This window comes from Miscanthus floridulus, chromosome 1 (genome assembly GCF_019320115.1).
Source record: "Miscanthus floridulus cultivar M001 chromosome 1, ASM1932011v1, whole genome shotgun sequence".
Lineage (NCBI taxonomy): Eukaryota > Viridiplantae > Streptophyta > Magnoliopsida > Poales > Poaceae > Miscanthus > Miscanthus floridulus.
In genome coordinates this window covers 202,124,867-202,140,598 of record NC_089580.1, presented here as the reverse complement: position 1 = coordinate 202,140,598, position 15,732 = coordinate 202,124,867, and the positions used below count along the sequence as shown (strand labels likewise).

At 45.4% G+C, this 15,732-nt stretch overlaps 1 protein-coding gene across 1 annotated transcript; it reads left to right on the top strand.

Moving 5' to 3' along the window:
• The first annotated feature begins 485 nt into the window (after positions 1–485).
• Positions 486–5,700, top strand: LOC136509520 (kinase-interacting family protein-like). Its single transcript, XM_066504289.1, has 3 exons — positions 486–738; positions 2,465–2,769; positions 4,535–5,700. Exons 2-3 carry the CDS (start codon positions 2,646–2,648, stop codon positions 5,539–5,541), a joined length of 1,131 nt encoding a protein of 376 aa, XP_066360386.1. The 5' UTR covers positions 486–738; positions 2,465–2,645; the 3' UTR covers positions 5,542–5,700.
• Positions 5,701–15,732: the final 10,032 nt, after the last annotated feature.

Genomic DNA, 15,732 nt, shown 5'->3' with positions numbered 1-15,732 from the left:
ATATATATATATATATATATATATATATATAGAACAACTACTCTATAGCTGGCTACAAAATAACATATTTTGTAGCCACCTTGAGCTGCTATAATTACTATGTTAATTTATGAGATTATAGTAACTTTTTATTAAGTGGTTTACTATAACGTTATGGTAAATATCCCTATGTGTTATAGTAACCCAACTATAGTAAATATATATTGACATTATCGTAAATTAGTATATAAAATTATGGTAAATGGAGGTGGCTACAGAATAACTTATTCTGTAAATATATATATCAATCAAATCGCATTGCCTCCGTGGCACCTGGACGGATGAGATTAAGGTTGGGACGCAGCATCGCGTGGCTTGGAGGTCGCGAGTCACGAGCGCAGCAGTGGCCACTGGCCAGTGGGTCATGGTCTCATCATCTCATGGGCTGGGTGCAGTGTGTTCCGTAGCATAGCCGGCTAGACGCCCGCTGATACTACATGTAGCGGGATGGCCCTTCTCTTCGTCTCGTCTTTCCAGTAGTACAGGCAGCAGCAGAGGAGGGACGCCTTCTTGTCAGCTTGTTCACACTCTACAGTACACAGAGATAAAAAAAGTGCTCGAGGAGCTGCTCTTCTTCTTCCTTCCTCCCCATTCCCAGCTGCTGCTCCTTTCCTCGCAAGGAGAAGGAATGGAGTCCTCTCCTCTTCCTCCATAGCTGGCCTCTGCCCCCTCCATTCCATTGTAAAATACTGCGGAGCCGTAAGTCCATCTCCATCTACTCCTACTACCTCGTGTGTTTACTCCCTCCCCTTTGCTCTTTATGTGCAGTCTTGCAGGCAGACTAGCGATCTCTCCATCTCTCTTGTTCTTGCTTCGCCGACCGCCAATCCTTCCCTTTTTGAAATCGAGTTGCATTGCGTTGCGTCCTCTTAAGTTAAGCTGCGTTTCTTGAGTTTCGTTTTCTTCTTCTGTTCTTCTAGTTCTTGGATCATCTGTTTCTATGTTCTTGTTCTTGGTGTGCGGACAGCAGTAGCAGGTTTTACCTCTGAGCTGAGCTGAGCCGTGTGCCTCGCAAGCCATCTATTACTATTACCAGGCAGTGTAAACAGTGCTGTTGATGGTTTTGCAGATTGGTGGGAGGTTCACTTTTTTTTTTTTCATTTTCCACGGGGGTTATTACTATTCTTTACAGGGGGGCTGGGGAGCAGTAAAATTCTGTGTAGGAGTAGGAGGCACTAGGAGGTATAGAGGACAGTAATAGAGCATGAAAATTGCAGTGCTCTGCAGCAGTAGTACTTGATGCCGCTGCCCCGCCCGCTCAGGCTTTGGTTAGCTTCTCTCCGTAAAGTTTATTCCCCGTCACGGATATTTAGATATCCGTACGGAGTATTAAATATAGATTAAATAATAACTAATTATGTAGATTACGACGAAGTTTTTAAATCTAATTAGTCCATAATTCCACGATGTAATTACATAGATTTCAACTAATTTACTAGACGAAGTTTTTAAACCTAATTAGTTCATAATTCCACGATGGTGTGCTACCGTAATATATATTAATGATGAATTAATTAGACTTAATAAATTCTTCTATGGATTATCGATGACTTCTATAATTTATTTTATTATTTCCGACGTGACGTCCTAAACTTTAAACCCTAATCACTACTACTGCTCGTAGAGGACATGGACATGGTGTTTATTTATTTTGTTTGGCAGAGCCAGCCGTTAGCTACTCCCCGACCGGATGATATAATATTTTCTCTCCCGGATCGCTACATGTTTTTTACATACACTCAGCCACAGTAATAAAAAGAGTAGTATCTCTATTGCTGTTGTTTGGGTTACGGTGAACCTACCAAAGTACCAAGCCATCCATTTGAAATGCTCCCCGCCAATGCAAGGACACGCTTTTTTTTTTCACCGCAGGAAACACGCACACTGACTCCAACACGCCGGCCCCCACTCGCACCATGTAGTAGAAAGAATAGAGGAAGGAGTCGACCCTGGGGCAAGGCATGGGCGTATGGGAGGGTTTTTACCACCGTCCACCGGGCACCGCAGTAGTAGACAGTAGTGGACTAGTGGTGGTCACGGAGAGCCGACGGGAGGCCGGGACCGTACCGGCACGGCAAGGGCGAGTCAGATCATCAGCAGGACGTCCGGTCACGTCGGCCTGCCTTTTATTTATCGATCGTACTCCATCCTCGTGTTCTCTGCAAGGGCACGTCCATGCTCCCCGACCATCGCAAGGGTGAGGACGCCTCGCTTGCCGTGACGTGTTGGTACCGTGTCTACTCTTTTGGTCTTTTTGTGTTTCAAGCTTCAACGTTGCACAGGACGCTACAGTCGAATGTTTTCTCTCTCACTGGTATTTTATACGTGTTACATACGTACGTACAGTACAGCATACCTATAGTACAGGACACTGGTAGTAGCTGTGAGATTGCTTGCTTACCTATCCGGCTATGGCTTGTGTCAGGTGGCATCGTCCGGGGTCCAAGCAAAGGGACGAGGTCTGCTGACACGGGGCACGAGAAGGAGAAGGAGAAGGGCAGCGAGCGTCGCAACGGGCGGTGGCGGCTCCTGCTGTCCTGCACCGCGTCGCAGGAATCGAATCCCGTCAGCGTCTTGCGCCAGCGTCTCTGCTTGCATTGCATTGCATGCAGCAGGCAGGCGTCTGCTCCTACACGGAGTCGGAGCAGGCGGAATCGGCGTCGGCGCCTGTGGGTGTGATGAGCTGCCGCTCGCCCACGTGCCCGCCTTGGCTCCAAGCGGCTATTGCAGGTCTGTTTGCTTGCTCCTGCTTTCTGCCCTAGTACCCTCCCTCTCTTTTCCTTATCCTGCATCGATGCTGCTGTCTCCATGCAGTTCTAACATTGCAAGAACTTAGTGCATGTTTAGTTGCACTTCATTTTGCAAAATTTTCTAAGATTTTCTGTCACATCGAATTTTTGGACGTATGCATGAAGCATTAAATATAAATAAAAAATAAAACTAATTACATAGTTTAGACGAAATTCACGAGAAATCTTTTAAGCCTAATTAGACTATGATTGGACACTAATTGTCAAATAACAACGAAAGTGTTACGGTATCATCGTTGTTATTTGATAATTAGTGTTCAATCATAGCCTAAGTAGGCTTAAAAGATTCGTCTCGTGAATTTCGTCTAAACTGTATAATTAGTTTTATTTTTTATTTATATTTAATGCTTCATATATGCGTCCAAAGATTCGATGTGACGGAGAATCTTGAAAAATTTTGGAAACTAAAAAACTACCTTAACATTTGCAATTAATTGCCGCGGTAGATTTTGCTTGCATAGTTGCGCTGTTTAAATCCCACTCCTACTACCGACCATGGAAGAGTTCGTTCTGCTTCTGCATGCGAAAACAAGTGGAGTGGAACAAGGAGCATGGACTCCAGCTTGTGACTGTAGCACTGAACACCAGGAAACGAGGTCACGGGCGTCCTTTGAATTTTTGATGATTCGCATTCATGACGCACAGGATTCCCGGACCTGCGTGGCCTCACGCCCCAGCTCCGTAATGCCATGCCCATGCCCCATGCAGTCTCGCACCATGGTACGGAGTAGGAGCTACTGTACCTAGCTTGGCATTACGTAGGCTTTTCATCTTGCCTGCTACAGCGCTTCATTTTCAAAGTTTGAATTGAGCCGCATGGCTACTGCTGGTACTCTTGGTTTATACCGGCATTCCTAAAATTTCTATCATATTAAATATTTAGACATATACATCGAGTATTAAATATAGACTAATTACATAATTTACGACTAATTTACGAGACAAATCTTATAAGTCTAATTAGCCTATGATTTGACAACGCGATGCTACAGTAAATATATGATAATGATAGACTAATTTGGCTTAACATCGTATTAGTTTTGTAATTGGTTTTATAATTAATCTATATTTAATATTTTTTATTAATATCTAAACATTCCATGCACGTGAATTTAAGGAGGCACTAAAAAACCAAACATTCGATGTGACAAAAGGTGTCTAACAATCATGTCAACGGATCCATCCGTCATGCGTACGCCTGCCTGTAAAAACAAATCCTCGTCGTGTCAATGCTGGGGCAAAGGTTGGCAGGACAAAGATATCATATCGCACTGTCGCGCCCTCCCACTCACTCATCTTTTGTATGTTTAAATTCAAATACAGCACGCTCAAAAATTCAAATATACGTACTGGTAATTATAACTTACAACCAACTGTCCTAAACGTTTCTTTCTTTTTTTTTTAAAAAAAAAGAACGAACTATTCTGATCATTATCATTGAAATTTATAAGTTTGTTGTGCCCATTTCTGTTTAACTATTCTGATCATAACATGTGGGGGCAGTGACGTTGTTTTACCTCATCATTGACATTACTAGCAACATTTGGTTTTTTTAATTGTCTTAACTAGTCCATGGGTCGTAGTAATATCCCTACTGAAATTCTTTTCCTTGTCAAATATTTAAACTGAAACTGATGAATGGTTCCTTTGCCTTCTGAATTTGATTTAAAAAAAATGGCTTGCAGACATCGAGCAGCGGGTGCGCGAGCTGGCGGTGGACGAGGCGCCGCCCACGGAGCACTCCTTCGCCGAGCGCGCCGAGAACTACTACCACAAGCGGCCGCAGCTGCTGTCCCTCCTCAGCGACCTCCACCGCCGCTACCTCTGCCTGGCCGACCGCTACTCCCAGTCGCTGTCCACCCTCCACCACAAGCACCACTCCTCGCTGCCGGTCCCCGCCGTCTCCGACTGCGGCTCCTCGGATGTGGACGACCGCTGCTCCGACGACGCCGACAGCTCGCTCTCGTACCAGCACCCGCCGGGTGCCGGGGTCAGCAGCGGCACTAGCACCTGCAGCGGCAGCAGCACCACTGCCGACGCCGAGCTGGTGGTGGCGGAGCTGGTGGCCGCGTGGGTGGAGCGCGACGTGCTGGCGGACGAGGCGTCGCGACGCGCGGCGGAGTCGGCGCGCAAGATCGAGCTGCAGGGGAGCCTGGTGGAGGTGCTGGAGTCGGAGCGTCTGGTCCTGCTGGGCGAGAACGCGCGCCTGGGGTTCAGCGCGTCGGCGGCCGAGGACGAGGCCGCGGCGGCTGTCGCCGAGCTGGGATACGCGCGCCGCCGCGCCGCGGAGATGGCCCGCCTCGTGGTCAAGCTCCGCGAGGACCACCGCGTGTGCATGCTGGGACGCAAGATCGAGGCGCTCCAGGCGCAGGTGTACGGGCTGGAGCTCCGTAACCGCGAGTGCTACGAGGCCATGGCGGCATGGGAGGCCGAGCGCAGGGTGGCGGGCGCTGAGATCCAGAGGCTCCGCGCCGAGAACCGCCGCCTGGCCGACGAGGCCGCCGCGGCGGCGGTGATGGCGAGGAGGAAGCGCAAGGGTGGTGGCGGGTGGTGGGCCAGGGTCAGGATGGCAGCCGAGTGGACGCCGTGCGCGCCCGCCACGACGGTCACGGTCAGGAAGGTCGGCGAGCAGGTGAAGGGCAAGGATGACGGCAAGTACTACTACGGCGGCGGTGGATGCTTCTGCGTCTAGAGACGAGACGAGACGGCGGCGCCGGCGTTGGACCCTTTTTGGCGCGGCGTCGATCTAGAGCAGCTCTTTTGTTAGTAGTAATTATATAATTACGAGTAAGTAATTCAGGACTTGGGAAGTGATCCGTCGTCATTGAAATATCAAATATGCAATTCTAGTTCTAGTTCTAATTTCCTCATCTCCTTCGTAAAACAATTATTAGTATTTGGCTGAAATTTGGGCAAGATTTAAGCTGAGGGGCACGAGGGAGGTCATCTTTTAGGGGAGAAAATTGCCACGAACGTCGAACCCATGCATGGCGGTGATGATTTGGTGAACAATGCATCCGATCGTAGGATAAGTAGGCAAATCCTGGAGAAGCCAATCCACTCGCTTGGCAGGTACACTTAATGGAAGGAGTTCAAGCGCAGTGGCTGATCACCATCAGCTTTCGGCGTCGACCAGCACCACCTCTTTTCACTGTGATGCATCATGAGTTATTACCTGTCACAAGATGCTACACAGATGCATCCACTAAAACAATCTGGTTTGGCAGTGTTCTTCCTAAACACTGAACCAAACATGTCTTGGGCAATCAATATCAATGCTATACTCAACGAATCAGCCTCGTTGTTAATGGCCGAAGCTGCTGCCTTGGCATTTAGCCTTATCACTAGGCATCCATTCTCCGATATTTTTTGTCGGACCATTAGCCGCTTGTGACGTTCTTCAACAGCAATGACCACACCAATCCACCGCATTGGGAAGTCAAGCGCTTTACTCAAGCCTTCATTCATTATTCTACACAGAATGCTGCAACAATTTTCAAGATCCATCGAAGGCTGAATACTATGGCTCATGTCCTAGCTTCTTAGGCTTCCAAACATTCAATCTGTACTAGTTCCCCAAATGCAAATTTCGTGCAGTAATGCTTCTCATGCAAACGTCTGTCCCTCAATGACAGGCTGACAGCTATGCAATTTGTATCTGATGACTCATTCTCTCTCATTGCAGCTCACTGCTGCTAATAAATTTGTCTTTTATAAAAAAAATCCACTCGCTTGGAGTAATAATAAGGCATCTTCTTTATCTTCATCCATAAAAACAATAAGACATGATCTTTTCCAATATCAAGCTTGTTTTTCTAGGAGTAATCTTTCTAAGGCCTTTAATGTGTTCATAGAGTTTGAGAAAGGCGGAAACACAAGTGGCTGCTGGTAATAGCGACGGACCAAATTCTATGTGGTGGAAAACATTCTGCATCGTTAGTGTATGTCTTGAAAGTCCAACAGGCTTTAAGAATTTCACTAACCCTAGGTATCTTGATCCATGAGGAGCGATAGAGAATTTTCTTTCATAAGTAGCTCCTAATAACAATGATGGATGAATTTTGATCATGTACTTTGCTTCAGTGGGTTTTCAGCACAATGTATAGAAGATATATCTATTAAATACCCAAAGTCGTACGTGGAAAAGATACAGAGTAGAAATGGAGAACTTCTTGAGTGTTGTGTTGTGTGTTACAAGTGAAAGTGAGAAGGGCACCTCCTATTTATAGCCTAGAGAGAGTGAGGAGGTGGGTCCTTTAATCCATGGAGATCAATCTGATGACCTCGGATCAAATCGACATTCATCCAACACATAGAAGTGGTCAAAAGTTTGTTTTCTTGCATGTGGAGAAGACTGAGGCTGTTTGGCCCTTAGCAGCCTGGGAACGGGAACATGGCCTACATTCCCGTTCCGGGAACATCGTCCCGATTCGTGGAATGGGAACATGATGGAACATCGTTCCGAACACTAATGGAACGTGATCCACACCATGTGAACACCAATGGAACGTGGGGTCCAAAATTCATTTGATGGAAGAAAAAAAGAGGAGAGGCCACATGAGAAGTTCAATTATCTATTTTATCTTTATTATTTTAGAACTTTCTAAGTCTTATGTTCATGATATCAACTAATCTAATTAGGATCATGTTCATCGTTAAGCCTGGGCGTTCGGGTTACCCGATTTTTTCGGGTCGGGTAATTCGGGTAATTCAAAATTCGGGTAATGAAAATTGCTACCCGATATTACCTCCGAAAAAACACTACCCGCAAATTCGGGTACCCGATAATTCGGGTTCGGGTTCGAGTATTACCCGATATACCCAAATTTACAGAAAACAACAAACTACACTAAATTTCAGTAGCGATCTATACATAATTTCAGCAGCTTTCAATAGCAATTTGTAGAGAATAATATATTACAGTCACTAATTCAAATAGAGAGAATTATATTCTAATAAAGTGATAAGTTAAATGGTTCAGCTAACAACATATGATAAATACAAAGACAAAAACAAATCTTTGGGTAGTTCGGGTAGTTTGGGTACCGGGGGATATTACCCGAATTACCCAAACTAATTTCGGGTAATCAAAATCGCTATCCGAATTTGGGATCGGGTACCTCGGGTTCGGGTAATTCGGGTCCGGGTTCGGATAATTCGGGTACGGGTAATGGGTATCGGGTATTTTGCCCAGGCTTATTCATCGTTTCGGAAACATGTTCCATTTACCACGTGGTACGCGTTCCATTAATTGAAGGAACATGATCAAACTGTATACCCTCTTCGTCCCATGGATTTAAGAAACAACATACCACGTACCGTGTTCCCGTACCACGACCCCAACGTTCCGGGAACATGGCTGCTATGGTACTTTGGCCTCAGCGGCGGATCCAAAGGGGGGGCTGGGGGGGCTCCAGCCCCCCTAATTTCTTGATTTCAAGCCTAATCACTGTAGCAAAAGCTTGATTTCATCATTAAATCTTCGTGCAAATCAACATCTCCATTATTTTAGCCCCCCTTATCCTGCATCGTGCATCCGCCACTGGCCTCCAGGGGAGTTGGGCGACCAGGGGGCTCACCACTTCACCCCCACCCCCACCACCATTGGCCCTTGGGGCCTCCATCTTTCGCGTAGCACCTGGTCCAAAGCCCACGGACACAACTACACAGGTTGTCTCGATGCATTTGCTCATTGTTAGTTGCGGAGTGGGTCCATTGATCCATATGATGTGCATCATGTGTCATTGTCGTGGATTCTGTAACCACGAAATGATTAGTGATCGATTAGTTGGTCTATGATATGGACTCTTGTCAAACACTTAAACAAGATAGGGGGAGCTCTATGTTATCATCACTAATTTTCAGAGAATAAAGAATACTTTCCCCTATCTGGTATCTATATGTTCTATTTTTATCTACTACGTTGATTACGAGAGATGGAGATGAAGAAGTCCTAACATGTAGCAACTTGTTTTACAACACGTTATCATACAACAAGCTCTACGTGCTGGTTTTGTCGGCATGCTGGTTTGTGGATGATGTTAACCATCCGTCAAGAAAATAATATGTTATCAAAATGCGTTTGAAAGAAGCACATGCTGATTATTACAAGTTCCCTTTATTTGTTTTAGTTCGACAATCTATTTGTGAATAAATATTAGTCTACTAGTGCATTAAAATTTGTTTTAGATTAATGCATGTTATAAATTGATGTATCACAAGAGCGCGGAGCTCATATTTTGCCCAAGGTTAAGTGATAGAAAACATTTCAGAAGTGCATGTGGCATAGTATTGACGATTAAAAAAACAACGTACCACCCTAAACGACTATGGCCCTGTTCGGCTTACCCCCATATTCGGTTTGTTCGGCTTGTTTTTTCAGCCAGAACAGTATTTTTCTCTCACGACAATTTAGCCAGAACAGTGTTTTCAGTCAGTTTCAGCCAAGTTTTAGACCAGCGAACGGGGCCTACTTGTCTAGCAATAGTGTGCTGTGACAAAAGAACGACCACCGTGATACATATTATTGTCTAAATATATTATTACTTATACATAATTATGTTGCCCCCTTGCAATACACAGATACTCCACTAGTATATATACTGAATGTGAGGCACAAAGCTTGTTTGACCATTTCCACATCTTTGGCTAAAGTAATCTAATCTTTACATTGAAATTGCCCAACTACCCCAGCTCTGCAGTGTATTCTCGTCTTCCTCTGCTGGGTTCAATGTTGTCCCAAGCAGTAAACGACTAATAGTCGGTTGCTGTTTAGCCGTTATTTAAGCTAAATTAATCTCTAAATGGGTAGAATAAATGTTTAAATGGTAGAAATAGCTGATTAAATGAAAGCGATGCATCATTACGTAGCGTTTAAATACTGTGCAAACGGACTAATTAGCCATTTAGGGCACTCCCAATGCTAGAAATCATATATAGTTTCTATGAATGTACATATAGAAATTAAGGTTTCTAATGGATAGTTTCTACAACATAATCTTTTGTCCAATCGCACATCTTCTCTCTCCCTTATCTACCTATCTATCTCTTCATGTCTTGGTTCTCGTGTAGACATGGTTTTTTATTAAGACCATATTTGAATCATCTAGTTTTTAAGAATCTTGCTTTTGAAAACTGGGTGGAATCCAAACAGGCCAGTTTTTGTCTAGTTTCTTGTGTTAGTTTTTGCCAGATTCTTAAAAATCAAGAAGCTGTTGATATCCATCTTCTGCCAGTTTTTATGACCCTGTGAGCAATAAATGGAGTCAGATTCTTAAAAACTGGAGATCCAAACACCCCTACTAATTTTTGCTCAGAATCCAGATTTTAGAAACTAGAGGTAAAAACTGTTTTTTTAAGAATCTGAAACTCATCCAAATAGGCCCTAAGAAACCATTTCCTCCTCTGTCCTTGATAAATCATTTGTCACATCAGCAAAATACTTAGATGGTAGGATAATTAATGCACATAGAAACTACGATAGTTTCTTCATTGTGAGTGCAAGGGCAAACAATGGCTGTGTAAAGAGAGACGGGAGTACAAGGCTACAGGAGAGACGTTGCAAGTGAGCCAGAGACATAATAAACAGTGTTATTTTTTTTTTTCATATGGACCGACCATAACTATATGGATGGCTTATGGCCTATGGGCTACCTTCACAATGACAAAGTAGTCTATGGACTGCCTTTTTTCCATTGTAGACGTCCAGCTCACACATTGTGCGGATTGTTTTAGCAAAGGCCGACTGCACCTGAGCCTACTCATATAGTCAGGTTAGACCAGAAACATTGCTCATTCCCAGGCAAACTGAGCTTCCTAGTTGTGCCACAGCAACCCACACTTCCCCGTTCGGCCTGGTTTGTTTGGCTTTTTTTTTTCAATCAAAACAGTATTTTTTTTTCATAATAATTTAGTTAAAATAGTATTTTCAGTCAGTTTTAGTCAAAATTCAGCCAGCCGAACAGGCTGCGCCTGCAGGACAAGTCAAAATAACCAGCCCATGCCCAGGCCCATGGTTGTGAGCATGTACCTTCGAGACTTGTGTTTCCTCATCCGGAGCACCCCTCCTCCATCCAGCTCCATCACAAATCCAGTTAAGATGACGAACTTTTCAAGCGGAGAGCAGACAAAGCCTTCCTCGGACACTTGTTGTATTCCCTCCGGAAGAACTTGGCGACACAGAATTTGCCAGAACCCAGGTGCACAAGGTACGGATCGATCAAGTCGCATCCGTCACACTCTGGCATCTCCTCCTCCAGCATGCTGGACACCACAGGCCTGGTCCGCCTCCGCCCAGAGGCGGCGGCGTTCATGAGGTCCGACGAGCAGAGCAGGCCGGTCTTGGATGAGAAGCCAAGCCACGAGTCGCACTCAGGGATGTAGTGAGCACGGTCACGGAAGGGAAGCACCCATTTGCCAGCCTTGCTCCAAGTGCCAGTCAATGTGTCGAAGGAGTAGGTGCCGATGCCCGGCGTCGATATCCAGATGCGCGAGCCGCCGACCACCGTGTAGGCGGTGATGCGGGCGGGTTTGTAGCCAGTCTCAAGCACGTACGGCGGTGGCTCGAGGCAGCGCCAGCGCCAGTCCTCAATGTTCTCCATGTACTTCGGGGATGGCTGATGGCTCTCCGTCATACACGAGGGTTTCGAAGCCGCAGCGGCTGTGGCTGGGCAGGAGCGGGCTCCTGTCCATGACGTAGAGAGCGTCCCCGACAGCGAGGGAGACCGTTTCGAACTGCTTTGGCTCGTTGAGGCGCCGCTGGTGGTAGACGGTTTGATGGCGGAGGTCGTAGATGAAGGTGAACCCGTTCTCGTCGGCGCCGGCGATGAGGCTCTTGTTCTCGCCGCGTCCAAACAAGGTGAAGAAGTCGAGGACCCGACTGCCACAGTCGTGAGAGGGCGAAGCGATGAAAGAGATGAATGGTCGCGGCAGCCGAGCATCCTCAATTCCTGATGGTCCTGTTCCTGTGGCAGGAGTGACGATGTTCTTGTGGTTTGTGGTGGGGAAGAAGAGTGTGGACGCGTCGATGCGGCGCAGAGCGTAGTTTCCACGGTCGAAACGATCCACCAGCAGGTACAAGTACCTCCGCCACTTGCTCATCTCCGACCTGGACCTGGTCGAATGGAGGCACGGCGAATGCGTGCTTCGGTGGCCGTGGTAGTACAAGCCAGCACGTGCTGGGCCGGTTTCACAAGAAGCGACGTACGGCTTCTGCTGTGCAGTAATGTGGTGTAGCAAATTATTGATGTTTTTACGCTTCACTCAAACTCATTTGGAAGATAGCAAGCTTTTTACATGTGCAAACAGCTTCATATTGCAGGCTAGGGACGACAATGAGTAAACCAAGGTCAAGAGCAAAACCTCAACCATGAATACACGTGTTGAAGCCGATTAGGTTTATACAACAACTATGTCTAGCATGCTCGAGGTCGGTTGCACACGACCTCAAACGCAGCAAGCAACTTCAAGATCAGCAAGACCGATCGAGAGATCGATGACGCCGATTCGAAGCCCGTCCTTGGTCGATAGAACTCGAGAACACCTCCCGGGAACCCGTCGGGGAGATGCACGCCGAGGTTGTTCTAAGGTCGGCAAGACCACCTAGAACATCGCCAAATCTCATCGAGAGATGCGTCGAGTAACATGAGATTGGAGAAGTAGGGTAAAGGGGTAATAGATGTAAAAAAAGTTCGATTGGATATTGGATTACTCAATCGGCCATGATCTCCAATATATATAGAGGGGGTGGTCTTATCCCAACAGAAAACTTTTCCGAGACTTATTTTTCAAGTTTTCCACTAGCTTTGAATAGTTTGGATCGGAATCCGAAGGGGTAGATCTAAATAGGGTCTTTTTTAGGTTTATCAGAAGTTACGACATCGGATGAACCCGGTGAACCAGCACGTTTTTTAGGTTTGTCGGATGTGTCTATTGGAACTTTTGAACGTCGGAACTTCCGATGCAGGAGCATCTTTCCGATAGCATAACTTCTTCATCTGCACTCTAAATTGGATGTTCCGTATATAAGTTTTGATCGTCTAGAGGAACGCAATTGTGAAGTCCAATCCACATTTTATCAACTTCACAAAATGGACAATTTTGGTTGTCAACACATGCCCCGCTATTTTGAGGTGAGGTTTATGTGAATCTGAAAACATAAAACACCAAATAGCAACGATGTCCAACTCATTGGCTACATGGGATCTAATTAAGGATGATGTATACATCGGCCATTCTAAAGGTGATATGCTTTTATCGGCCGTTGTTTGGGCATCACTTGGACTTCTCTTGGACAATGATTACCTTGCAACGTCTCTAACATATGTGAATCCCAAACTGCTTTGACCACTTCACATGGACCTTCCCAACTTGGAGACCTCTCCATCTCCTGGGTTGTTCTCAATTTCCCCCCTTTGGATATAAGCTTGATCAAAGTATTCTCACTTGGCACAGCCTGGCCACCAACTTATTCAGTCCAATTTGCAAATTAATCTGTAGCAACCAACATGAAGCAATACCCCTTTGATGACATGAATGTCTCCCATAGGAACCTTTGTTTGATCAAAATCCAAGCACTTAAGCAACAAGCCTTCAACAGTTCTTTGATATAGCTCATGTGCAAAACGAATTTAAATGCATTCTACCAAACACTCTAATGAACTTCAGCACTTGTATCATAGATAATTTACAATGGGAGTCCTTCAATCACCTAAATCACCCCAAGCTCACTAGAATAAATTTGGGCATAATTTAGCTCGCTTTCTATCTTTTTGCATCTTTCTCTCTATGGTAAGAAATTTTTGTCCTTCTACGTTGTAGCTTGATGCTTGTTGAGCCAACACCTTATTGTTTTCATGCCTTAGAATATGCCAAATTTAGACTTTGGCAAAATATGCAATGGTGTCAAGGCATTTATCAAGGTATGAATTAGATGATCCTTTAACATTGAAATGCACCAGCGACTTGCTGTACAAATAGTAAAAAATCATCAAAGGCTTCAACACGTTTTCACCTCTATGGATTGCGATACTTCCAAGCTAAATAACAGAGTTCCAATTTCGCTTGATTGTAATAAACCCACCAACTACAACTCCTCATGGGCCACGTGGGACAAATTCACAACTACTACTGGCTTCTAACGGGATGGGGTGTTACATCTCCCCCTACAAGAGGCCCAACTAGTTACTAGAATTGTGTTATGTGAAATCCAACCCTACTAAGGGCCACATGTAAGTAGCCATTTCCTATATAAATGCCCAAGGCCATGAGGGCAAGGGACCTCACTCCCACTCATTTCCACTTATTGCAAAACCCTAGTGTGTTCCCTCTTACTACCAAGGTCTCTCCTCCCCCTCTCTCTCTCGTGTTCGGAACCACCAGTTCCAACACATTATTTAACAATTATCATATCAATCAACATACTATTGTGATCAGCACTCAATATTCAATAATTATTTAATGGTTTATTGCATCATTTAAGTAAGGAACCTAAATGAGAGATATTACAGTCCTCTAAACTAAAGAATGAAGATCTAAGAATATATCACGGCTAAACCAAATAGCGGTGTTTAGTGGAACAATTGGCATGGTATAGAAGTAGACCCTCTAAAAAGGTATAGCGAAGCGAACTATGTAAAACCATGGGTCAAGATGACAAAACTTATTTAGTCGCTGTAGACACTTGGTCATACTACATGCCCTCTTTAGTCCGTGCTCTGGTATGTTGCGGTGGTACCCCATCGCTTCCTTTGCGGGTACCCTATTGCTCCCTTTGTGGTGTTATACCCCTTAGTCTCATGGGATCCCTGTCCTTTGGAGTTGTGGAGTAAAATCTCTAGACATGAGTGTTGGTCTTGATTTAGAAGTCCTAGGTCATAGGAAAGACCAGGTTGAAGAGGATTCATCCAGGCAAAGTAGTCACACCTATTCTCCATGGGCACAAGGCTCGGGTGTTACTTGACCAGACATCTGTTGTCATGACTTTAAGGAGATGCGCCGCCTACACCTGCCGCAACAACATCTATATGATAATTCTATGTTAAAAGTTGGACCCTAGAAATTGAAAGCTCATGTTCGCACCTTACAATTTTACAAAAATTAATTAAAACATGTAAGAGATGAGTTTGTATGGTAGACCGCTATTTTGTGTAGACCGGTGTGACTAGATATATATGTGTGTGTGGGCCCCACAATGAAAGCTGGACCCTAGAATTAAAACCTCGATCTAAAGGCTATGATCGGAAAGTTTATGTTGGGATGATGCCGGCGCATCGTCCGCTCACCAATCGAAAAGTTTATGTTGGGATGAAGACGAGGCGGCAGAGATAGGAAAGTTTATGCTGGGGCATGCGAGGTGCTTCGCCTGTTCCACCGATCAGAAAGTTTATGTTGGAATGATGGCGAGGCAGCGTGATCAGAAGGTTTACGTTGGGGGCATGTGAGGGATGGTCGCCGGCTCTAGAGGCTATGATCGGAAAGTTTACATTGGGATAATGCTAGAGCATCATCTGTTCCACCGATAGGTAAGTTTATGTTCGGATGATGGCGAGACGGCGTCGATCAGAAAGTTTATGTTCGGGGCATGCGAGGGACGACGACTGGCTCTAGAGGCTACGATCGGAAAGTTTACGTTGGGATGATGTTGGCGCGTCGTCCGTTCACCGATTGAAAAGTTTATGTTGGGATGAAGGCAAGGCGGTGTCGATTGGAAAGTTTATGTCGGGGCATGCGAGGGACAAAGGCTGGCTCAAGAGGCTATGGTCGGAAACTTTAGTTGGGATGATGCTAGCGCGCCGTCTACGGAAAGATTATGTTGGGGATAATGGCAAGGCAGCGTCGATCAGAAAGTTCATGTTGAGGGCATGCGAGGGACGAGGGATGGCTC